We start from the raw sequence: 23,920 nt of genomic DNA on the forward strand, positions 1-23,920 counted from the left end.
TGAAGAAATCAAACAACTGGTGCTGGCACCATTCATTAAGCTAGCGTAACAACTGCTGCTGCTGCCATACTTAGACCAAACACATTTCGACATTTAACATTTAGAACAAAGGAGACAAGCTAGTAACTGGAAAGATGCCAGTTCACATGTTATTTCAACCTTTTGAGCAACACGACATCTAAATAACAAGAACAACGAGATAAAAGCCTTGCATGTGGCATCCCAGAACATAGATGTGATACCTTCAGCAGAAGTTTGATGAGGGTCAGATGTTATCAAGCTTTTTAGCTTTCACAATGGGGTTGGCCTTGGCAATAGCATTTTGTCCAGCAGTTCGATAATCATAGGTGCAACCATGTTTGTCTGAGTAGCGATGAACTGAACAGAAAAGATTCCCGCAACGACAACTGAATCCTGTTAGACCAACGCGTTTCCTGCAAGTGGCGCACCTATTTTGACTTGCTTTCACCACCGTGTCACCATTTGTGCTGAGAGCTGAATCAGAGGACGCTGAAGCAGAACTGACCATAGTCTCTGCTGAATAAGTTTGCAGATCAATAGCAACAGCAGGCTCATTCCTGATGTTGCTTGAGCTACCGTTCACAATACTCTCAAGGGACGATGAAGCAAGTTTGGTTTGTTCTTGCTTCATTATGAAGTCTTTGTGGCACTTAGAGCACAAGTTCATGGTCGCTGCAGTTCCAAAGAATCCACAACCATTGGCACAAAGTTTAGGAGCCCCAAGTGGAACTTGGCATCCTGTCTCATTGTGCTCCATTATTTAAATAAGTTGAATTTCCTGCGACAGAATTCCCTTCTTCAGAGAAGACAGAAGAAAGAGGAAGGAAGGAAATGGAAAAGGAGCAAACATCAAAAGACAATTATCCCTCAACATCCCCATCTTACATACTAAACTTCACCCGAGTGAATAGAACCAAAAAGATGTTCTGCCCTCTTGAGCCTCCCATTATATCCAACTAAAAAAATGCATATACAAAGAAACACAATTTTAATCAAACTAAAATATCACATGGTAGGCCAAAATTGACATTGTCTCTCTTCTAGAGTTAAGAAATGCACCCATTGACAAAAATGTATTCAACTCTAAACCTTTGAAATGAAAAGTGTTTGTATATCACACCGACTTAAGTATACATAAACTGACGAAATTTATTGCCTGAACATGAGAAATTATAAATAGTAATTAGTCTAGCAGAGGAAAACAAAATGAAAATAACAAAAATTTCCAAAATCTATGCCTGTCACTGGAAATTCCAATCCAAAAACTCACCATGGTGGAGTAAAAGACCATTGAAAATCAACAACACCAAGGGTAAGTATGGTCCTAAATCCTAACTACACCTCAAGTTATGATTAGCAAAACCTTTCAAACAATAGTTTACAATGTCAAACAGAAAGTAAAACTATATGGAAATGGAGAACAAATTCAATCCAAATATAAACCCATAAATTAACTGAAAAATCATTCAAAGAATTCCCTGTAATCCATCACAAAGTTCAAAAAAATAAAATTCCATCAGATACTCTCCCAGGAAAAGGCCAATGGTATCAATAAATAAATATTGCTATGAGTAAGCAACATCATGTAAATCGAAACGACTTTTCCCCTACATTTAACCAAATATATAGTATAGAGCCTTATTAAGAGTGACTACAAGAAAGCTCTTACTGATACCTGCTTTCAGAGGAGATAATCTTTAAAAACCGGTGACTCGTGGCGATTGAAAAGGTCTTTAAAGGGCTGTCACTCAGAAATTACTCCCCTGCGTTAACAAAAACCAACCCAGAAACAGAAACTCATTAAATGTTGTGTACACGTCTATATTCAAATGGCACTCGGCTGAAATATTAGAGACAAATAACCATTTATATGCGAATAAGATGGAGAAGAGAATATACAGAGAGAGACAGAGACCTCTGAAGCAAACAGGAAAGCGTGGCAGAGACAGGAGAAGCGAAAGGCTGAGTGAATCGAGATGGGAGATATATATAGTGTAAGCTGTGAAGCACATAGAATGGGGAAGAAACTGGAGATGGAGTCAGTGATCCAAAGTGTTCGGTCCTAGCTGTGAATATACGTGGCATGTCTTTATTAGTCCAAGACTAAGACAAGTCAAACTCAAACGATGGAATTATTTATTATTTATTATTTATTATTTTTTGAATGAAATTTTCGTAAATAAGGGCAGCGAGTTCAGCTAGGACTGAGAGTGTGTGATCGAGGCTATCAGGGAGGAGGTGTTGAATTTACGTGTTGTAATAGGTTAGGGTGTGTCAAGATTCGGTTTGTTATAAGCGAGTGGCAACACGTGGCAAGCGAGTGTAGGTTTCATATCTTCTTCTGATCTGTCTCCCTTCCCCCAAATCTTACCTTCCACTCTAGGTATTCTACTACTTTCTTTACTTTCCTTATTTTCTTTTTTTTTTATTCTACTTTTTTTCTAATCGATTTTGGAAAATTGCAAAAATAATTAAAAAAAAAATTGTATGTATTTAATTAAATAGATGATAAATATTAATTAGAATTAGGTTTGATATTATTATTCCGTTTATTACTTTGAAATAGTACCATTTACATTATATGCATTATTTTTTATTTTTCATTAAATCCGAATATAAAAAGTAGTATTGTTTAAAATCCATTATATTTTAATCAAATGATAATGGGCTTCATAAATGTATTTAGGACAAGTACATGTATCACTAGTTACTTATTATATTAAATAAATTGATTTTTATTGGTAAAAAGTATATTTAAAAAATAAATAAAAGTCAATTTGGTCCCTAAATTTGTTTAGCATGATAAAAAATATCAAATTTAATTTTTTTGGCCAATTTAGTCATTGAATTTGTATAAAATGATTAAATGATCTGATTTTAATTTTTAGGCCAATTTAATCATTGAACTTATTTTGATTTTATAAATTAATAATTGATTTAAATTAACATGATTAACATTTTATCATTTTTTGTCCTACACTATGAATACTCAGATTAAAATTTTTCAACACTTATGAATATTAATTTAAAATTCATAAAAAAATCATTTCTTGGAATATAATAAATTTATAAACATGCACTATAACTTACTTTATTCAACACAAAAAATGTATAGATTTTATAAGCAATAATATAGTAATAGAAGTTAATTTTAAAATGTTCAAATTAATACATATTTATAAATTTAAAATCATCAATTAAGGTAAAAAAAGATACAATATATTTTATATATCATTTTTTCATATTTTATAATTAATTAATTTTTTAATAAATTAGTCAGCTCGATCCTAATTGGAGTTTTAATAAATATCTATATAATGAGTTTCACAATTTAAGTACAAAGAAAAATTAAAGATTAAAATTAATTCAAAATATCAAATATAATTTTTTTTAATCATTTCAAATAAGTTAAGGAATTAAATTGATATAAAAAGTGAAATCGGATCTTTTTAATTATTTTATACAAATTCAAAAGTTAAAATAACCCAAGAGGTCAAATTTAATTTTCTTATCTGCTAAATAAGTTCAAAGACCAACTTGTTTATTCCTTAAAAAAAATTAAGTTCTAATAATTTAAATTTACGGATAACTTATCAATTTAAGTGATATTTAAATAGATTTATGAATATTAAAATTATAGGTTGGTAAGGATCCGAGTTGGATAATAAAATTATAAACGGATTTGGATTCAATGACATTAAATTTTCTTTTTATTCAAATTAATAAATGATAACTCACCCTTAATTTTAACGGATCATCTTGCAATATTAGGGTTACCGCATTTCCATTTCGGAATTTGTTTTGGGCTTTCCGTTTGTCAGTCGGTGTCCATGTGTATAAATGTCTTTTTTTTTTTTTTTGGGTTTTCGATTTTCGGTTTTTTTTTTTTTGTTCAAAACATATAATCCATTCCCATTCTCTCTCCTGAATTAAAATCCCGGGGTTTTCCATGAAACCCCAAAGCCAAAAATCGCTCTCTCAAACCTCTTTCCATCATTTTCCCGAGAAAATCAATCCAAACCCTCTCACATTTGTCTACTCACTTTATCTTTGATTTGAAAATTTACCTCTACCTTAATTGTCTCAATCCAAAGACTACTCTCTATTAGGTTTTATTTCAAGGATCCAGGGTTCGACAAGTTTTTAGACAAGACAAGTAATTAGGGTTGTCGATTGAACGAAAGGGAGCGAGATATGGGGAGCGTGGATCGAGTTGAGGATCGGACATTTAGGGTTAATTGCACAGGAGAAGGAGGGGCTAAGTTGAGAGAGAAAGTGAGGGATAAGCTCAAGGAGTTTATGGGCGATTATACTGATGATACTCTTGTGGTAATGTTCATTTTTATATTGGAGACTTTGATATCTTTGCTTATTGTAGAATTTTGTTTTTAGTGAAGAACTATTGAATACAGTTTCTTCATTGGTTTCATATGTTGCCAATTTTGTATGTCATGTAATGGTTAGATTTTGGACTTGGTTTTAAGTTTGGGCGGGCAAGGATGACAATGCTTTATCATTGTTTTATTTGTTTATATCTTTTTTCAAATGTTGCTGTTTATTTTAGGACTGCTTTAAGAGAAGTACTTGGAAATTCTTTAGGGATGTTTATGTGTGGATTTAGCTACCAGCAAGAACAAATGTAGGTGTGAATGAGATAATGATATTGAACTTGCATTGGAAACGTGGTCTGAAGTCTTCTATTTTAGGCAGAAATGTCCAATTACAAGCTTGTCGTGAATGGGAAATGCACAGAAAGATTTGAGTGCAGAGTCTTTTGTTTCTATCTTATCACCTCAAAGTTTTAAGGATTTCATGGAAGACTAAGGTTTTCAATAGCTAATATTAATAGACTGCATGTTGATGCGTGTTAATTCTATTTAATGGGACAGGTTTTGGTTGGATTTTGGTACTGGAGACAATGTAATAGTTGGGTTATCTAATATGCTGTTTCACCTTATCTTCTTGTGTGATTGATTATTTTGAAATGGGCTCCATAGACTGAGCTTAGTCAACTAAAGAGTAGAATCTAATGAATTGGTTTGGTCTGTTATGGGCTAGATTTTCTCTGGAATTTTTCAGTAGTCTTTGATTGACCTCAGATTGGACGTCTGCTTCTGTTGTTGATTTATCTGGTCGCTGTAGTGTATAGGATTTTGGTTTTTTAAATTTGGGTGGGTAAATGAATAGTTTGATTAGTACAATGACTGGATCAGGATGCCAATATATTTATTGTTATGCATATGGTCAATTATGTTTACAAGTTGTGTTCTAGAAGATTAGTGTTGTTCTACTTTTTAAGCGGGTTTAGATGACATATCAGCAAGGAATCTAGGAATTCATGTGCCCTGAATTAGGTAGGTTCATAAGCAGATATGATATGCGAAGTTGGATGTGGAGAGAGACAGTTAGGGCATAGTTGGGAGAAGAAATGATTTGTGAGAGAATTGTTCCTAAAGTTGAAACCAAAAGCTTAACAGGCTTACTTTGGTGTGACCTATGAGCATTGATGGTTGGATGATTAAACTGTTATGATGAGTTCCATATACAAACTGCAGGACATCTTGTTTTCTAATATGGATGATGCTTACTGTAGTTGCATAAAGGAAATGAGATTTTTCATTCTTTGGCTTTTACTTTTTTTTTTTTATTTTATTTTTATTTTATTTTTTTATTTTTTTGAGTATGTATGTTTGGGGCTTTAAAGATGATATAACATACATTTTCCCCTATTTTTAATAAGGCCAGTGTGGTTAATGGTGCTTGTTACATAAGCTTTATATCCCCACTGGCTTCCTTTAATGGATAAGTAGTCTTCAACGAATTAAATGCATATCATGTAGCCTTTTAATCTGATAATTACTTATTTATTGGCTCTAGTTACCACCTCTAAGCTTTTAGTACTGCATTGTACTATTCTTTTACTACATGTATTGAGTAATTCTTTAAGTTATTAATGGTTTCTGAAATTTTTTTTCATATAATTTGCCTTTAACCTTTGTGATGGTCCTTGTTCAACATAATGGGTTTTCTTTTGCATGTGATATATAAATGTTTTTGAGTTTTAGTGATTTGGCACCATAATTTAACTTTAGTTTGCATTGGCAGGAATATGTGATTGTCCTGCTAAGAAATGGCAGGCGGAAAGAAGAAGCTAGAAATGAATTGAATGTCTTTTTGGGGGATGACAGCGATTCTTTTGTATCTTGGTAATTTGATTCTTATTCAATGAGAGATTTGAGGTCCTTAAAGAATGCGATTGGCAACTTTGGTTTGAGTTGTCCTCATCGATGATGATGGTCTTAATTTATCTTTGAACAGGCTGTGGGATCACTTGGCTTCAAATTTGGAGTTGTATGTGCAGCCTCAGGAGGCTCATACAAGTGATGTGCTCAAAACAAAACCTACATTGGGAGACCAGGCTGGGCAAAATGAATCTCATAATATTGATTCTGAATCTGGAAAAGGGAAATCTAACAACTTACCTAGAAGTCGACAAAAAAGAGAATGGAAAGGTTTAATGCGGGATGCAGCTGAACCGCCTCCTCTTCGAAGCTCGGAGGTTGAAGTTACACGTTTTGAGGAAAGAAGTCATCACAAAGCAAGCCATACAAGACGATCTTCACCTCCGCAATCTCCACAGCAGAAGAAAAGAAGTAGGCAGGATGAGCGACAAAACATGAAGGTTTGGGTTTTTGAATATTCCTTTTCTCCCCTTCGCCTGTATTAAGACAGAAATGAGGCTTTCAAATTGTCAAATAAAATACTGTTCTATCATAATGGTTAGGTATTGCATATTACAAAGTTGCTCCAAACTCAAGTTGAATTCAACTTTAGATGAAAAGATAAATTGGTCATCTACTGTTAGTTTTTGTCCCTTTCAAGATAAATATTTGAGTTTTGTTGGTGAAATTGTTATATGGAACCGTTACAGTTGCAGAAAAGACTGCATGGCATTTGTTTTCTCTCACTGAACTTGTTGCAAATAATGGAGATACTATGGTCTGAGTTGGACTTCTATAGTGTTTCCTCTGTGCATAGTTGTAATGAACATTCAATGTGTAGGGTTAATTGGTGATGTTAATGAATCAGATGTAAAGGCATGTTTTAATAAGATTTTTGTGTTTCTACATGATAATACTAAGATTTTGTATGTTTTATTCGATGTGGGGTATATCACTTTTTGCTTCTCCACAGTGCCCTTTATGATTTATTTGTTTTGTCTTTTACCCAAATGATGATCATTGTATATTGACATCAAAATTTGTAGTGTCATAAAGAACTTGCGCCAGCTATATAAGCATTGCCATTTCCAAATTTTTCCATAATTTGTAATCTATTCATATTTTGAACAACAAAGCCATTGATTTGGTAGGACATAATGTTTAAGTTTATCTGTATTCTTTTATCGGTTTTAAACTTATAATGTTCATAAAACTCCTGGAAAAATATTCGATGAATCAAATTGCTACAAATGTCATTATTTCATGGAAAATGGGAAATTGCAATTGTCCTCTGGCTTACAAATTCATACAATAAAACCCAAATGATAGACTATTTTAACTTTTCAATAATACTGGTTAAACCTTTTGGAGCCTTATGTCTATTGGTATTCTACAAGGCTTTGACATAGTGGAATCTATGCTACTGTAAATGAAATCATGCATGTCATAGCATGAAAACTTAAATTACCAAAGATCAGTTATCTCACAGCATCTAACCTCCTTTCCCATGGCACATCATCATAAAGAATTGCAATTTTTGCTTAAAATCGTAATATGCCTATCATGTGATATTAGATGGGTCTAGCCAACTAATTCTCATTATCTGATGACATTTTTCCAAGATCATTCAAATGTTATGATTCCAAAATTCCAGGCATAATGAAAGCATACAGTAGCACTCTATCTTTCTCTTTGACTTGCATTCTGTCTTGGATATATTTGCATATACGCTACTTTTTCAACTTACATGAATTAAATTCTTGTGAGGATTTTTCTTGGCATGACTTGTCACTAGTACCAGAGAGCTACATCATGGCCATACTGGATGGAAAATTGGCCTAACAATTAAGATTTTATTCTTAGCTGCATTAGCTTGAGAATGACATGGCACCATTTGGAATGGGTGGGAACTTTCAGTTGCTTTTGAGTATGGCAATCATTTCATATTGGTTTAGTTTCTAGCATGCTTGATTTTATTTCTTGTGAGAGTTATGATGTGCATATCACAGTATAATAATAGAAAAATAAAAGCTGGGGTTCAATGGTGGACCTGCTCACCTTCATGTTTTCTTTTCCCTTAATCTGGGGGTCAAGTGTATGTGTGTCTTGTTTTTCCTCTGCTGTTGGAGGATTGATAATATTCTAAATTGTGAACTTGAGAAATTGTAGTTGGCTTATGTTGTTGTCTATATGTTGTATGTACCGGTACTATATTGAAGTATTTTCATGAGCGTTGCTAAATATCTTTTGCATAAAGCACGTTCTATGCATATGATGTGAATAACTGATCCATTTTGTGGGAGATGGCTGATGGTTGTATCCAGTTATTTTGAGGAATTTATGTTGTAGTGTCTAAATTATATCGTGGTTCAGAACCCCTTTTCTTTTCTTTCTTTTATGATTTCTACCTTGCTCATTGTTTTCCTGATATCTTACATATTGACAAACTTCTTTGGCAGAGGGAGGCAGTTTCTCAAACAACCATTGATGCCCCTCGGCGACTACTTCAATTTGCAGTGCGAGACGCTGTAGGAACTTCGAGGCCATCTAGTCTGGTAAAAGAACCCTCTCTAAAGCGGCTTCGTTCTGTGGTGTCTACAGCTGCAGGAGAATCATCAATGGTTGATCGACCTAGGAGGATTCAATCGATTGCTAGAGTTCCAAATCCGATGGCTACTGTAATTAAAGCTGTGCAAGAAGCAGCCGAAGATGTAAAAGTCAAGTCTGCAAGAAGTGTGTTTGACCGACTTGGTGTCGAAATGCCGGTATCAGATACCATTGAACAAGCCAGAGACATTGGAGATGCAGCTGCTGAAGATGAGGAATATGAAGAATTTAACCAAATTCCGGAGCAGACCCACTCAATCAACCTTCACAGACATGATTATGCTGGACATAGAGCGAATGTTGGTATGCTGGAGAGTGAAACCATGTTGGCTGATGACTATATGCCTGATAATGAAGGCTATGATGATGTTGATGTTATGAGTGACAGAGTTATGGATGTTTCTGAAACTGGCACGTCTGGTGGAAATAAGAGGGAGGATTCACTAATGTTACAGTACAGTGTAGCAAAGAATGCAGATGATGTGATGCGAATAACTCGAAGTAAGGATCAGGATCAACCTGTTGCAGCTGCAAAACCTTCAGCAAATATTTCTACGAATCTAAATACCTGGAAGCAACATCATTATCAGGAATCAAGAGGGTTTGCAGAAATGGATAATTGGAAATCTGTCAAGGGGAATGAAGCAGATGCAGGGAAGTCTGTTGTAAGAGTAATGAAGGAGAATAGCAATCCTGTCATGGTTGGTAATGGAAATGTAAGATACTCTTATTTTTACATGTAGACTTTATGTTTCGTTTTCAAATTTTTGTGGTGTCATTTGCCACATTTATTCATTCTGAGTATCATTGCCATCTTTGGGATGATGTTAAACAGGCAAAACCAGTTACTGATGCACAGAAAGAATCTCAGAAGACACTGCAATCTGTGCCCGGTGAGTTCCAAAAACTCTTCGAAGTGCTTTTGGTGATAGTTTTTAAGAGTTTATATATATATATATATATAAAATTAAAAGTAATTCCGCTTGTTTATTGCAAATTCTGTAGTTATTTTCTGATCATTTTAAATTCCAGCTTTTGTTTTTTTTCCCAGTTTCTGCTCGTGCTTCTGATGTCTTGAAAGTATTAATGGGATCGATTTGGATTATTTTTTTGTAGGTTCTTATACTACTGGTCGTCCATTAGAGGATGCTGATTCACGGACCATTTTTGTTAGCAATGTACTTTTTTGCACACATTAAGCTATACTTCTGGAGTTGCATTTCTTCTATCTTTCTTATGTTAGTTTATCAATTTTTATTGTAATTTTCTTTAGGTTCATTTTGCTGCCACTAAGGACAGCCTTTCTCGGCATTTTAATAAGTTTGGGGAAGTGCTCAAGGTTGTTATTGTTACTGATGCAGCAACAGGGCAACTGAAGGGGTAAGTTAGTCTGATGCTGTTGTGCACTTCTCATCTATTTGGTCTTTTCCCCCAACTTATTATCTTTCAACAGGTCAGCTTATGTAGAATTTATGCGAAAGGAGGCAGCAGACAATGCATTATCTCTTGATGGTACATCTTTTATGTCGCGGATTCTTAAGGTAGTGTGTTATTTTGGTGTCTCAATTTGCTACAAGTAGTGATCTCTTTATTTATTTTATTGTCCAATTTTTTGCTTGTTCATTGAAGTAGAGGCTGTAAGACAATTTTATGATTTGTTGCTGATTGGATTATTTCTGTGGTGTAGTACAGATTTGTTACTTTCAGATTGCTCTCCACTAGTCGTGGCTTCTTAATGCTTTTTCCTCTTGCAGGTTGTGAAGAGAAGCCCTGCTCACCAAGAAGCTACTCCTATCATGACATGGCCTCATATTGCGCGTGCCTCTCCATATGCTACTGCTCGGTTCTCCAGAGCTCCTTTTCCTAGAGGTATTCCAAGTTCATTTAGGCCCCGTCTTCCTATGAAACCTGGTGCTAGAAGTTTGCAGTGGAAGCGAGATGCTCAAGGCAACAACCCAGCTGAGAGTGGTGCTCCAGTCTCAGGGAACAACAGTCTTGTGTCCCCTACTGCACGCAGCCTCACCTATATCCGAACTGAGCCTAAGCCTGATGGGAATTTAGGTACCAGCTAATCAAACAATTCAAATTTTCCTTCGCTGGGGTTATATATTGCATCAGACTGCATCGAAATGTCAAAGTCATGACTGCAGCAAATGTTTTGATAATGCGGCAGATATGAACCCTGTAGATTCTCTTGCCCTTGAGAGAATCATTCTTCTGTATATGGAGGACATTTTCCAGAATTGGTGAATATCCTAAGGAATAGATTGATTCAGAAGAGTTCCTGTTTTAGCAAATATATTTGGGTTCTTTTTTTGGGGCTGGTGGTAAGAAACAAGGGACTCTTGGCTGCCTGGTTGTCTGGCCCCTGAGTTATTTTATACCATCAGATGGAAATTTGTGAATAGGATGGATGGGTAGTTCATTTCTTTTTGTTTGAGGGATTTTTTTCCAGCTCGTTCTTTCTTTTTTTCTTTTTTTTTTTTTTTTTTAAATATAAGAGAAGGAGAATATAAAATGAAAATTGAAAAAAAAAAAAAAAAAGAGAAAAGAACTTATAAGTTGCTTGACATATGCAGAAGCTGACATTGCAGTAGCTGTTATATAATTTTTTGCGTGTAAATTTGCTCTTACCGTTTTGTTGCGCGTTACGCGTTTGGTGATATATAGCTGTTATGAGATATGAGATATCTAAAGATTGTACATTTTAGAATTGGGAATTGGATCCCCCGTACGATATGTATTCATCCGTTGCGTCTAATGTGCTATTTGTATCATTTATCTATCCGATGAGTATTTGTTCGGCTCTACGAATATCTGTTCTATTTATTCACGAAGTTTGAACTCTTGATCTCATTTGAGGGCGTTGAACCACTCGTTTTTAGTATCAGATAAAAATAAGTCAAATTACTTCTATGCAAAATGTATAATTTTTTAATCACCATGAAAATGATCAAATAAGGATAAATAGAGTTTACTTAACAGTGTTTAAACTTTTCAAATAAAATCTCTAAGTTATTAAACCATTAACAATCAAGTGATTCTCATTAAAAAAAAAAAAAAAAAGAAAAAAAAGTGTATCTTGCTGAAATGCTCTCTTAGACTAAGGCATCAAAATCACTACTCTACACTTCCTAATACTGCTTAAGCAGAGAAATAGTACCAAGTTGCTATTTTAATGTATTTTGTTCTTGATTCAGTTGAGTTCAGCAAAATTAATTTTGTATATGCTTTTTCCTTCTCCAGCTTCAGAATCATTAATGTTCTTAAATGGTGCTAATGTTGCCCATGGTTTTAGGATTGCATCTTTTCAGAGAAACTGGGATTTAAGAAAACAAATTATTTATTTATTTTTTATACCACTAGACAGAAACTCCTATAAAAGAAGACGTTAAACATTTAGCATCTCGTAGGATACGAGTAACTTGCCTTGCTCATAGGAGTATATTAGTTCTCCGAGCTCTAACTTAGAAAATAAGGAATTCCTGAAGCAACACCTTTTGTAATGCCTGTGGTCTCAAAAGAATATATTAGTTTCAAACAAAAGTCCAAGTATATAATTTATTGGATACAAACTTTTTTTCGTTGAAGATCCACTGTAATAATAAGAAAGATTTCTATACATACACACAAAATCGTCAGTAATATTAGAATCCGATGAATCAGTCTGGACAAGTTTATTAATGGGATGTCTTATTCCATTACAAAATTTCAATTTTGACAATAATCCAATCAAAGGAATAATTGAAACCATTTTATCGAGTTTCTTCATAGTGTTATCTTTCTTTATTAGAAACAAATTTTTTGGCCTTCCGCTTCGTACGACCGAATTCTATTCCATTTAACGTAATCGCTCCTAGAATCAGAAATAGCCACGGGGATTAAATGTCCTATCCAAGCTAAGTAGCTTACTCCGAATGTTGCCTCAAAAAAAGGAACAGGTATAGATAATCCCAAAAGCCCAATTTATTAGGAATTGATACCACTGATTGGATCTCTTGTGCTAATATCAGAAATAAAAGCTTGAAGCCTAAGTTGAACAAATCCAATTCGAGCTGCAACTTTGCAAATACCACATGCGTTCTTCATCATCTTTTCTATTTGCTCCCTGGTCTCATTGGCCAAAGCTGATAGGTCTCTTTTTTTCAGGATCAGCAGATGTATCTGAGCTTGAAAATTTTCTGGGTTTTTGCCTCTTTAACAGGGTATTCGGTAAAGTTATCTTCTTTAGCTCCAAATCGAGGATACAGGACTTCTCTCTATCAAATATTGACTATGAAAAAAAGTCTGGGCTTTTCTATTGTTGATGTAATACTGGATTTCTGTCGATTGATTTGATTTTGATTTACTAAAAACAATACAATACAACATGTTACTGTAATTGTATTAAAACATTAAGACAGAACATTATGGAAGTTCTGAAAAGAAGAAAAAACACATGAGAAAAACACAAAACGATCCTGCCAAACTTATAATACGCAACAGAAGAGCATTACGTTCTCTTACAAATGTGACTTCATTAAAATTCCTAAGCTTTTGCAGGATATGAATAAGAACCTCTAATCTGCCTTGCTCCTCCATCATCGTAAAGTAGTAAGAAGCACATCTTCTCCACCAATTAACGAAAGCAGAAATAGTGCCATAACCCAAAACGCTTATAATAGCATAAAAAACATTGCTATAATAGAAAATCAAATTTCCAAGCATAATCATATCAATACATTTGATGTGTTAACTTTGTGAGCACCTTGCATGTTCTTCATCCAATTTCTTAATTCCACTCTCGTCCCATTGGCCAAAGCTTATAAAGTGGGTTCCTCTGTTTCTTGGTGCTTCAAATTGAGGATCCTGACTGGATTTTGGGGGTTTTCAGGATCAGGAGATGAATCTGAGCTTGAAAAATTTCTGGGTTTTTGATTCTTTAAAAGGGTACTTGTTAAAGTTATCTCCTTTATCTTCAAATCAGGGATTTGGGATTTCTCTCTGGCAAACTTTGATGATAAAAATATTTGTGCTTTTCTACTGTTGATCTAATAAAGTTGTAGTTTTTGTAGCAAAACTTGAGTACGACTGAACAAAATTATGATTGAAATTTGTGGTTTTTGGATCTAGAGCTTGGGAATCAAAATTGGAGATGTGATTGGGAGGGGTAAAGTAAATATGGAGAAATCAAACTTATTGTGGTTTACAGGTTTAATTTGGTGAGTGTAAACGGATGAGCCATGAACAAATGATTCAAATTTGGTGGTTTCGGTGTCAAATTGAAAGGAAATATAAGAAGACTAAGAGGATATCGAGAGTTAGAAAAAAAAAAAAAAAGTCTAATTGCCATGGTTACTAATAATGAGTGGAAACACATAATGACATAATAAATTTGTCAAAGATTCATAAAATATTCGTGATTTAACCAGAAGTTTATATAAATAAATTTATAATTTTTCTATTCGCCTAAAAGTTGTGACTTACTCTTACCACTCTATCCAAACTACTTATCTACTGGGAAAAGTTGTGACCTACCTTCTCAGTGATCTATCTATTTGCTGTCAAAGTTGTGACTTACTTTTATCATCTTACTAAACTACCAATTGCAAGGTAGATTTTGTGATTAGTATCTAATGCTTCCTCACAGAATTTCTGGCTCAAGCAGGTTCATCTTGGTCCTATTATTTTGGAGGTTGATGCAAAGAAGTCTGTGATGCTCTTTGCTTATCAGTTGATGATATGTCTGAGTTTGGTTGAGGTCCTATACAAGCTAATCGAGCTGCCCATGTATTGGCACAGGAGGTATGCTCTCTTGAGGGTTGTCGTATTTTGTTACAGCACTAAGGTTATGATTAAAGTACTAAATGTATAGGACAACTTATAAATAATATAAAATCCACTTTATCCTCTGCTATTACCGATTTAAAAAAACTGCGCAAAATATTATAAACTTTATTTTAAATTTCAGGTTTGGTAGAAATAAAAATATATAATTTGCTGGTCATGTATTTAATTCTATGAAATTTAACATAATTTCATAATTGAACATTATATTTCAATTAACTCTCCATTATCCTTAAATTGAGCTTGCTATTTTACTTATAAGAAATTGGTTTCAATTCAATTGATTTCAAACCTGCCTTTTCCTTCCCCTTGTCTGGCTCATTAGCTCTTACTTTTTCTTAAATGATGCTCATTTTGTTGTCCCATTACTGGCCATTGTTTGAGAAATTAGGAAACAAATTAGAAAAAAAAAAAGTAGTTCTGGTTAATTTATCATAAAAGAAACAAATTGAACATTAGGAAGAAGAAAGATTCATAGTGATAGCAACAAATCCAACAAACAAACCTACAGTACCTATAAAGACACTGCGAGCCCTCACAACGCGGAGATTAAATTCTTTTACAGATCGCCACAAACCGATAAGAATCTCCAAGCTGCCGTGCTCTTCTATCATCTTGAATTGCTTCTCCACCTTCTTAAAGGAATAGATCCAGTTCTTCGAATGAATACCAAGTGCAGAAAGAAACCCAAAACCCAAAACGTTTGCAACAACCCAAATATTTTGCATTGATGCCTGTATTGGATTTCCATTGAAAAGTTGAATTGATACCTCCGTCAAACTTCCTTCGAGAATATAATAAATCCAGTTCCCAAGCCCAAGTAGAACAATTACAATTGAAGCTACAAGTTTGATAAAACCATATACGTTCTTCTTGATCTTTTCCAATTCCTTTCTGTTCTCATTGGCCAAAGCAGATATTTGTCTTTCAACGGTGGTTCCCTCAATTTCTTTGTGCTTGAAATTGAGGTTCTTGCTTGGATCTTCAGTTGGATTTTGGGGGATTTCAGTATCAGAAGATGAATCTGAGGTTGAAAAGTTTCTGGGATTTTGATTCTTTAACAGGGCGTTTGTCAAAGTTATCTCCTTTAGCTTCAAATCAGAGACTCGGGATTTCTCTCTATAAAATGTTGTTGATGGAAAAAGTCTTGGCTTTTCTGCTGTTGACCTAATAAAGTTATGGTTTTTGGATTTTGTAGCAAAACTTGAGTACGGTTGAAGAAAAATGTTATTGGAAGTTGTGGGTTTTGGCTGTGTTAGACCTTGGGATTCAAAAAAGGAGATGTGATTGGGAGGGGTTGAAGTAGATATGGAGAAGTGAAAATTGTGGTTTACCGGTTTTGCTTGGTGAGCGAAAATGGAGAAGTCATGAGCAAAGGATTCAAATTTGGAGTTTTCAGCGGCAGAAACGGAGGAAATATAGGAAAAATAAGAGGATTTCAAGAACTTATAAGAAAGTCTACGGCAAATCATAATAGAAGCCATAAGCTGTGCCTTCTAATTAAGAGGAGAAATAAAGATTGAATTAGGGTTTATACTTTATATACAAGGGTCAAGGGTAAGAGTCATTCTTATGTTGTGTTTTACACTGCTACTATTGTCCTGCTCAACTGCCAATTTGCTGCCAAAGATTGTGACCCGTCACCCTACTAACCTGTACCTATTTGCTATGCTACCAAAAGTTGATTAAGAGCTTCATTTGAAGTTAGATAGGATTCTTTTGCATTAATGCCATGCCATCTCTATCATTTTAGTTCCTTTTCCCGAAGAAATAAAGATCTTCTTCAACTTTTCGAGTTCCTTGCTTGCCTCATTGGCCAAAGCTGATGGGTGTCTTTCTACAGTGGATTCCTCTATTTCATGTTGCTTAATATTGGAGATGTTGCTTGGATCTTCAATTGGACTTTGGGGTTGTTCAGTATCTGAAGATGAATCTAAGCTTGAAGTCTCATTGCCCAAAGCTTGATGCTTGACATTGGGGATATTCCTTGGATTTTTGGTTTTTCAGGAAAAGAAGATGAATCAAAGCTTGAAAAATTCCTGGATGATGAAAACAAGAGTCTGAAATTATAGTATAAACTTAGGGTTATGCCGATAGGTTTTTTAAGTCCTTAGCATTATGTAATGGATTATCAATTTTTAGGTTAAAAGGTATTTTTGAGTTTTGAACTAAGTTGTTGCGGATCCATTTTGATCCATCTATTTTACATCTTACATTAAAATGCAAATACATAGCCGGTCACTAAACTTCTGTACAAGCTTATCTAGTTGGATAGAATTTATTTGGTTCATTATCTTATTGTAATTGATCTTATAATATGAAATTATTTTTCAAAAGAAAAATAACGACTTTCAATTTTTAAAATTAAAACAAAATATAGGTTTATTATTGGAATTGTATTAAAACTAACACTGAAAAATAGTAGAGAAAAGAAGAATCATCTTCATAGCAAAAACAATAATCCAGTCAAACACAAGAAACAAAGACTGCGAATGCCTGCGAAGAAGACATTCAACCTTTTAGCATCTCGCAGGGTACGAGGAAACCTGCCTTGCTCAAAGGAGTTCATTAGTTCCAAACATTGGCTGAACAAAAATGGAAATCCATAAGCAATCCCAACACCCACAAAATCTGGAATTAATCCCTCTGATATTGGATTTCCTTTAGTGTAACAAATCCAAGCTGCAACCCCAACTTGAACAATTGCCATTATCACTTTTACTCTGCCAAGACCATATACATTCTTCATCTTTTCTAAGGCCTCTCTGGTCTTAAAGAAGCACATTAGTTTCAAACATTGCCTCAACAAAAACACAATTGTAGAAGTAATCCCAAAACCCAAAACATTTAGAATTAATACTGCTGATATTGGACTTCCTGTAGTAATATCAGAAATAAAAGCTTGAAGCCCAAGTTGAATAACTCCAAATAGAGCCGCAACTTTGCAAAGACAATGTACGTTCTTGATCAGCTTTTTTAATTCCTCTCCGGTCTCATTGGCCAAACCTGGTAGTTCTCCTTTTTCAGGATCAGAAGATGAATCTGAGCTTGAAAATTTTCTGGGTTTTTGCTTCTTTAACAGGTATTTGGTAAAGTTATCTTCTTTAGCTTCAAATCAAGGGTTCGGGACTTCTCTCTATCAAATATTGACGATGAAAAAAATCTGGGCTTTTCTATTGTTGATGTAATAAAGCCATGGTTTTTGGATTTTGTAGCAAAATTTAAGTAGGATTGAAGCAAATTGTGGTTGAAATTTGTGGGTTTTGGCTGTTTTATAGCTTGGGGTTCAAAAATGTAGATCTGATCAGGAAAGGATGAAGTAAATCTGGACAAATAAAGATTGAGGTATACAGGTTCCGTTTGTTGAGTAAAAATGGAACTGGAGTAAAGAGAGAAGGATCCAAATTTGGTGTTTTTGCCAAGAAAATGAGAGGAAATACAAGAAGAATAAAAGGATTTCAAGAGTTTAGAGGAAAGTCTCACCATAGCGTGTTCTTACTGAAAAGAAAATAAATACGAGAAAATTAGGGTTTATATACAAGGTTTAAGTTTATGGCTTACAAGTGAGGTCGATAGTATTTTTGGCCCTTCTATTCATATTAAAACAAAGTTCTAAATTCTAAACAATTAGTCATCCTTAGTTTTTCCTCTTGTTTTCTCATAATGTCTTTCCCATTGGACCATGTAATTTGTATATGAAACAAAAATGATTGAAATGTCAAAACTTTTTATCAAATTCAAAAAATTATCTATGAAACAAAATGATTAAATATAATTTATTGGAATTTGTATTTTTAATTGAAATTGTACATAAAAGTATTGAAAAAAAAAAGGAAAGGAATAGGTTTTTGAGAAGATGATGGCAATATAATAAGTCGTATTAAAATTAGTTTGATCCGATCCCAATGATTTTCAAAGTGTCCTATGCAAGTAGTAGATAAATTGTTATAATAAGTAATGATTCTCTATCAATATGAATATCCAAGATTAATCTTTTGGACTTGACTTTATTTTAGCATTTTTTTATTCTAATAAATATTGATTTTAATCGAACTTTTTTAAACTTTATTTGATTTGAGCTGGAACAGCTCACGAGTCGGTTTGGCTCATTTACATTTAAATGTGGTTATTTATTTATTTTTATTTTTTGTGATGGCAAGAAAATAGTTCAAGTGATTAGAGATATTAAGGACTTTTTAATTTTCAAGAAATCCCTCAATCAATTTTTTCATTTAAAAAAAAAAAAAAAAAAAAAAAAAAAAAAACCCTTTGATCATCATTTACCAAGTTGATCCATTTTACTGCCAAGGGTTGTAACCCACTCCTACCATCCTAATGTACCAATTCATCACGCCAAATTTGTGATCTATCATCCTCTCAACTACCATTTCTTGTGTCAAAAGTTGTGAGGGTAAATGGCTCAGAGATTAGAGTACTTTCTCCTGGAAAAATCTTGTCTACTCTCTCGTATATGTTTCTTTAAAGGAAAGTGGCGATCAAGAAACCTAATATCCCTGTCAAAATATTTTCTGATAGATTAAAAAGATAATGTATTGAATGGCAATTTGCAAATCAATGGCTGGCTATGTCAAGTTATGTTTATGATGTTTGAGAAACAGTGGTATAACCATAATCTATGTCAGTCTTGAGCAAATCCATGCAAAATCAAAAGTAATTACGAAAATCAAGTAACTAAATAAGCACTATCAACTGAAAGAAGTACAACTTAACTTACCATAACTTAAACAAACTGACCCAATTTCAACATTAAGACAAAACATATTTAAATGCACCAACAACACAAGACAAAAGCACAATCCGAGCTAAACAACGCATACCAATCCAGACAAAATCTCTACTATTAAGAGCCCTCGCAAACTGGGCATTCGTTCTTTTATCCATTTGTAGCCAAAAAGTGAGCATCTTTAAGCCGTCTAAGTCGCCTTTCTCTTTTATCCGCTTGATTTCCTCCTCCATACACTTCAAGAAGTTGTAACGATACCTCATAATAAGGACAAGTGAACCGATAGTCCAAAAACTAATATATGCTGTTAAATCCCAAACATTTTGAATCAATGATACAATTTTGTAATTCTCTAGTGGACTTCCTTTGATGGAATAAGAAATTAAACATCCAAGCCCAAGTAGAATAATGACAACTGGAACTACCTCTTTGCTAAGCTCATATGAAAGATTCATCATCTTTCTTGTTTCCTCCATGCACTCATTTGCCAAAGCTGATAACTTTCTGTCCCGATCAGAAGATGAACTTGAGAAATTTCTGGGTTTTGGATTCTTTAAAAGGGTATCTGTTGAGGTTATCTCCTTTAGCTTCAAATCAGAGATTTGAGATTTCTCTCTATAAAATGTTGTTGATGGAAAAAGTCTGGGCTTTTCTGTTGTTAAACTAATAAAGTTTTGGTTTTTGGACTTTGTAGCAAAACTCGAGTACGACTGAAGAAAAATGTGATTGAAATTTGTGGGTTTTGGCTGTGTTGGAGCTTGGGATTCAGAAATGGCGATGTGATTAGGAGGGGCTGAAGTAAATCTCCAGAAATGAAAATTGGGGTTTTGTTGAGTGAAAATGCAGCTAGGGCCATGGGCAAAGGATTCAAATTTAGTGTTATTAGTAGCAAAGCAAGAGGAAATATGGTAAGAATAAGAAGATTTTAGGTGTTGAGAGGAAAGTCTACGGGTTACCATAGTAGAAGCCATGTGAGGCACAAAGGAAGAATAAAGAATGAATTAGGGTTCATGCTTTATATGCAAGGATAAATACTCTTTCTTATGAGTGATGTTAGGGCTATTGCAGGCTTAATTTCACATACGGTCCCTCGGTTTAAAGGGTAATTACTAATGTTCCGCATCTTACAATTGTATTTTAAAACTTTTGAGTTTTGGTGTTTGTAACACAAAAGTGATTCGGATAAGTATCCGGCCAAAATTCTAACTCAGCTGCATCAGTGGATTCTAGATAGACACATATACAAATTTCATATTTTATCCTTAAAAACACCCAAATCTCCCATCCCTTTCTCTCTCTTCATCCAACGCCATTGCCACCATGCCTCCTTCAACCCCCGTTTTTTCTCAAAAGAAACAGTTGCCCAAATCAGATCATGCTAAAAAAAAAAAATACCCAAGCTCAACGCGGGTCGGGGAGATCCATTAACGGGCCTAGTTATTGTCTTCCTGCAGCAACAAGATTGCATCTAAAATTGTCGTTGAAGATTCGTTTAAGGGAATCGAGGGTGTTTGATGAACTCATGTTGTTAGTTTCAACATGAGTTCATCAAACACCCTCGCTTCCCTTTCTTGCTTCGTTTAACATAATCATTGTCGAGGATTAGAACTTTGCCAAACCAGACCAAAGGTAATATCAAGAAGCTACTTGGAGAAGCATATACGCTACTGTGATAAAAAATTTTCTCCATTTTCCAAAAACCTCATTTTCTTTTTCTTTTGACAAAATTCTAAAATTTTCTTTCTTTTTCCATTGATTTATCAGATAGCAAACGCTCCTTACCATAGGTACCTATATATTTTCAATCTATTTCTTTTTTTTTTTTTTATAGAAAACCCAAACCCATTTTGTTAATTTGATTTCAGTGGATATGGTTAGGTGAAGAGAGAGGAGGTTGGCACGTTTGGGTTAAGAGAGAGAAGGAGGTGGATATGTTTGGGTGAAGACAGAGATGGACGTGGTGGTGATTTTGCATTTTGATTTTCAATGGATATTGTTGGGCGAAGAGAGAGAAGGAGGCGGTGGTGATTTTGGATTTTGATTTCCAGTGGATATGGTTGGGTGAAGAGAGAGAGAAGGAAGTGGTGGTGATGGCGTTGGGTGGAGAGAGAGGAGATGAGAGATTTGAGTGTTTTTAAGGATAAAATATGAAAGTTATATATATGTCTGTATAATCCGTTGATTTAGCTGAGTTGGAGGTTTTTTTACCATGTCAGATGCCACTTGAAATGCCACTTGAAAAAATGCGGGTCCCATAATAATATTCTGTTATATTTCCGGTACGTTTTCACTAAAAATTCAATTGAGTCAATTTTGGGTTACAAACACTAAAATTTAGTGAGTTTTAAAATACAATTTTAAAATGTGGAATTTTAAAGTGATTGTCCCTAAATTGGAGATCGGTGGGTAAAATTAAGCGGGCTATTGCCCATGCCCTTAGAAATTCATAGTATCTAGACTCATGGTTATATCAATAAGACTTTTAAGTCTTTAGCATAATATAATGAATCATCAATTTTCGTATTATAAAATATCTTTGAAAATTGAAATAAGTTCTTGCAAATCCATCTTAAATTTTAAATTAAAACGTAACTACATAATCACGAAATACTGTTATAAGTTCATTTAGTTAGATAGCATTACATGTTATGATCAACTCCGACAAAATATTTCACCAGTGAATTGGTAAGAAACACTAACTAATAGACAATTAAATAAAAGCAATTTCCTAAATAATTACACGAGGAAATAACACAGTAGCCTAGTAGTTATTGATGCATAGAAATCCCACACACATGAACAAGAAGAAAGAGCTCCAAAACCAGAAGCTGAACAAGCAAAAGCTCATCCAGCAGCCATTGCAGGTGAAGGAGCCAACTCTACCTCATTAGCAAGAACAGCCACTCAAAAACCCGCCATTACAAGCAACAAGAGACACATTGCATCATAAAAGCCGTATCCAAGATATTGTCAATGTCAATAATGTAGGTTTTTAGGTAACCAAAGGAATAGACCTTGCAATTTTTACTGAAAATCTTGAATTATGGATTTGGGTCTCCTTGCTTCTCCCAGTGTTCACATGTGCTGCTAAAATTTGTTCACGGGGTTGCAGATTGTCATTCATCCACAGAGCCAGTTTTGCCACGTTTTGCTATAAATGTATAAAAGAAATATTTGGGTTAAGAAATGAGGATAAGAGGTTTCTTGTTTTCTTGACCGTAAGACTTTAACCTAAAGAGGGAAAAAGCATATATATCTTCTGCACCAATGGATTGGCCCATACCTGGAGCCCTTTCAGAAATTTATATCAAAGGACACGCATTTAAATGTTATATATATATATATATATATATATATATATAAAGCTAACTATTAACCTCAAAAACAATTAAGGTTGTCTTATTTCTTTGTAGAACATTTGAAACATACAAATGAGAAGAAAAGAGTTTAATCTCCCAGAATTAACAATTTAAAATAAAATAAAAATAGAAGGTATATAGTGAATGCTTTCTTTTTTCTTTTTTCTTTTTCAAGAAGCTTTCTTTTTTAACTCTCCTTCTCTTTTGTCTTTCTTTTTCTTTTTTCTTTTTCTTTTTTTTTTTTTTTATTTTACAACTTATTGAAGGTAGAGTGCAATGAAAGAGGCAAGGAAGGCACCGAGCAACGATCCAAGAACCGGCAAGCTAGCAACGGCAGCGCTTGCTGGTGGATTGGCAGCTGCCGGCGAAGCAGCTGGCTCCTCAATATCAGCCATCACTGCACTCATGGAGGCAACAGCAAAGAAGACAGCACAGGCAATCTTCTTCTTCATTTCCATTTTTGGATTAGGCAGAGAACAGCAAATAGCTCCAAAATAATTTATCGAAACGTTTTGCTGAATCTGCCTTTCCTTTGAATACAGATTTTAATGGAAGCCTGAAAAGTAATGGCTGCATGGTAGGATATATATATATGAGTATTTGTTCCGTACATTATGGGTCTTTTTCTTTTTTTTCCTTTTTTCTATTTTTAGGTTAAAAGGTAATATATTTAGTTTTCATATATTTTTGTCGTTTGATTAATTAATAATTAACTAGCTGCTGTAATGATTTTTGACTTCTAAAATAGGGTTTTATTTGTGAAGTTTTCCATCGTCTTTGACCGAGTCGTGGGAGAGTTATTGGTCAAAAGAAATGACAAATAAATATTTTATATTATAGGTAAATATTTTGAATTAAATTACAATATAATCTTTTTAATACTTCCAAATAGTATATTTATAAATGAATTTATTAATAAAATCTTTTTATAAATTCCTCTCAAAGAAATTAAAATCTATTCGTAAATAAAGTAATTTTATCATTATGGTGTTCCATAATCTCCAAGAAGAAACGATCTCCATGGGACAAAGCTACAATGTAGAAATAGTAATATTTGTATTAACAAAGAATGTATTTTCTACCGTCAAATTTCAACCCGTTAGTAATAAACCGTTGTATTCAGTTATGAGTAGTTAACCTGT

At 34.0% G+C, this 23,920-nt stretch overlaps 5 protein-coding genes and 1 pseudogene across 9 annotated transcripts; 1 reads left to right on the top strand and 5 right to left on the bottom strand.

Moving 5' to 3' along the window:
* On the bottom strand, window positions 1-2,090 carry LOC105628684 (zinc finger A20 and AN1 domain-containing stress-associated protein 8-like). Of its 5 annotated transcripts, none has more exons than XM_012210147.4 (3): window positions 1,937-2,090; window positions 1,697-1,784; window positions 1-799 (listed from the first exon to the last, which is right to left on the bottom strand). In XM_012210147.4, exon 3 carries the CDS (start codon window positions 776-778, stop codon window positions 266-268), a length of 513 nt encoding a protein of 170 aa, XP_012065537.1. In that variant the 5' UTR covers window positions 779-799; window positions 1,697-1,784; window positions 1,937-2,090; the 3' UTR covers window positions 1-265.
* Window positions 2,091-3,983: 1,893 nt separating this feature from the next.
* On the top strand, window positions 3,984-11,146 carry LOC105628685 (RNA binding (RRM/RBD/RNP motifs) family protein). The gene is made up of 9 exons (XM_012210151.4): window positions 3,984-4,350; window positions 6,127-6,227; window positions 6,340-6,703; window positions 8,702-9,565; window positions 9,685-9,742; window positions 9,966-10,027; window positions 10,123-10,229; window positions 10,303-10,390; window positions 10,604-11,146. The coding sequence occupies exons 1-9, from the start codon at window positions 4,216-4,218 to the stop codon at window positions 10,919-10,921; spliced, it is 2,097 nt and encodes a 698-aa protein (XP_012065541.1). The 5' UTR covers window positions 3,984-4,215; the 3' UTR covers window positions 10,922-11,146.
* Window positions 11,147-13,727: 2,581 nt separating this feature from the next.
* On the bottom strand, window positions 13,728-16,524 carry LOC110008895 (uncharacterized). The gene is made up of 2 exons (XM_020677145.3): window positions 15,190-16,524; window positions 13,728-15,043 (listed from the first exon to the last, which is right to left on the bottom strand). Exons 1-2 carry the CDS (start codon window positions 16,157-16,159, stop codon window positions 14,997-14,999), a joined length of 1,017 nt encoding a protein of 338 aa, XP_020532804.1. The 5' UTR covers window positions 16,160-16,524; the 3' UTR covers window positions 13,728-14,996.
* A 521-nt stretch (window positions 16,525-17,045) lies between these two features.
* On the bottom strand, window positions 17,046-18,230 carry LOC149495174 (uncharacterized; annotated as a pseudogene).
* A 1,120-nt stretch (window positions 18,231-19,350) lies between these two features.
* LOC149495175 (uncharacterized) lies at window positions 19,351-21,535 on the bottom strand. The gene has a single exon (XM_089722422.1). The coding sequence runs from the start codon at window positions 20,388-20,390 to the stop codon at window positions 19,443-19,445; it is 948 nt and encodes a 315-aa protein (XP_089578548.1). The 5' UTR covers window positions 20,391-21,535; the 3' UTR covers window positions 19,351-19,442.
* A 437-nt stretch (window positions 21,536-21,972) lies between these two features.
* On the bottom strand, window positions 21,973-23,315 carry LOC149495176 (uncharacterized). The gene has a single exon (XM_089723134.1). It carries the CDS (start codon window positions 23,234-23,236, stop codon window positions 23,036-23,038), a length of 201 nt encoding a protein of 66 aa, XP_089579260.1. The 5' UTR covers window positions 23,237-23,315; the 3' UTR covers window positions 21,973-23,035.
* Between the last annotated feature and the right edge of the window lie 605 nt (window positions 23,316-23,920).

Source organism: Jatropha curcas, chromosome 6, assembly GCF_041381405.1.
Source record: "Jatropha curcas cultivar XTBG-Jc1 chromosome 6, XTBG_Jcur_1.0, whole genome shotgun sequence".
NCBI classification, from domain to species: domain Eukaryota; kingdom Viridiplantae; phylum Streptophyta; class Magnoliopsida; order Malpighiales; family Euphorbiaceae; genus Jatropha; species Jatropha curcas.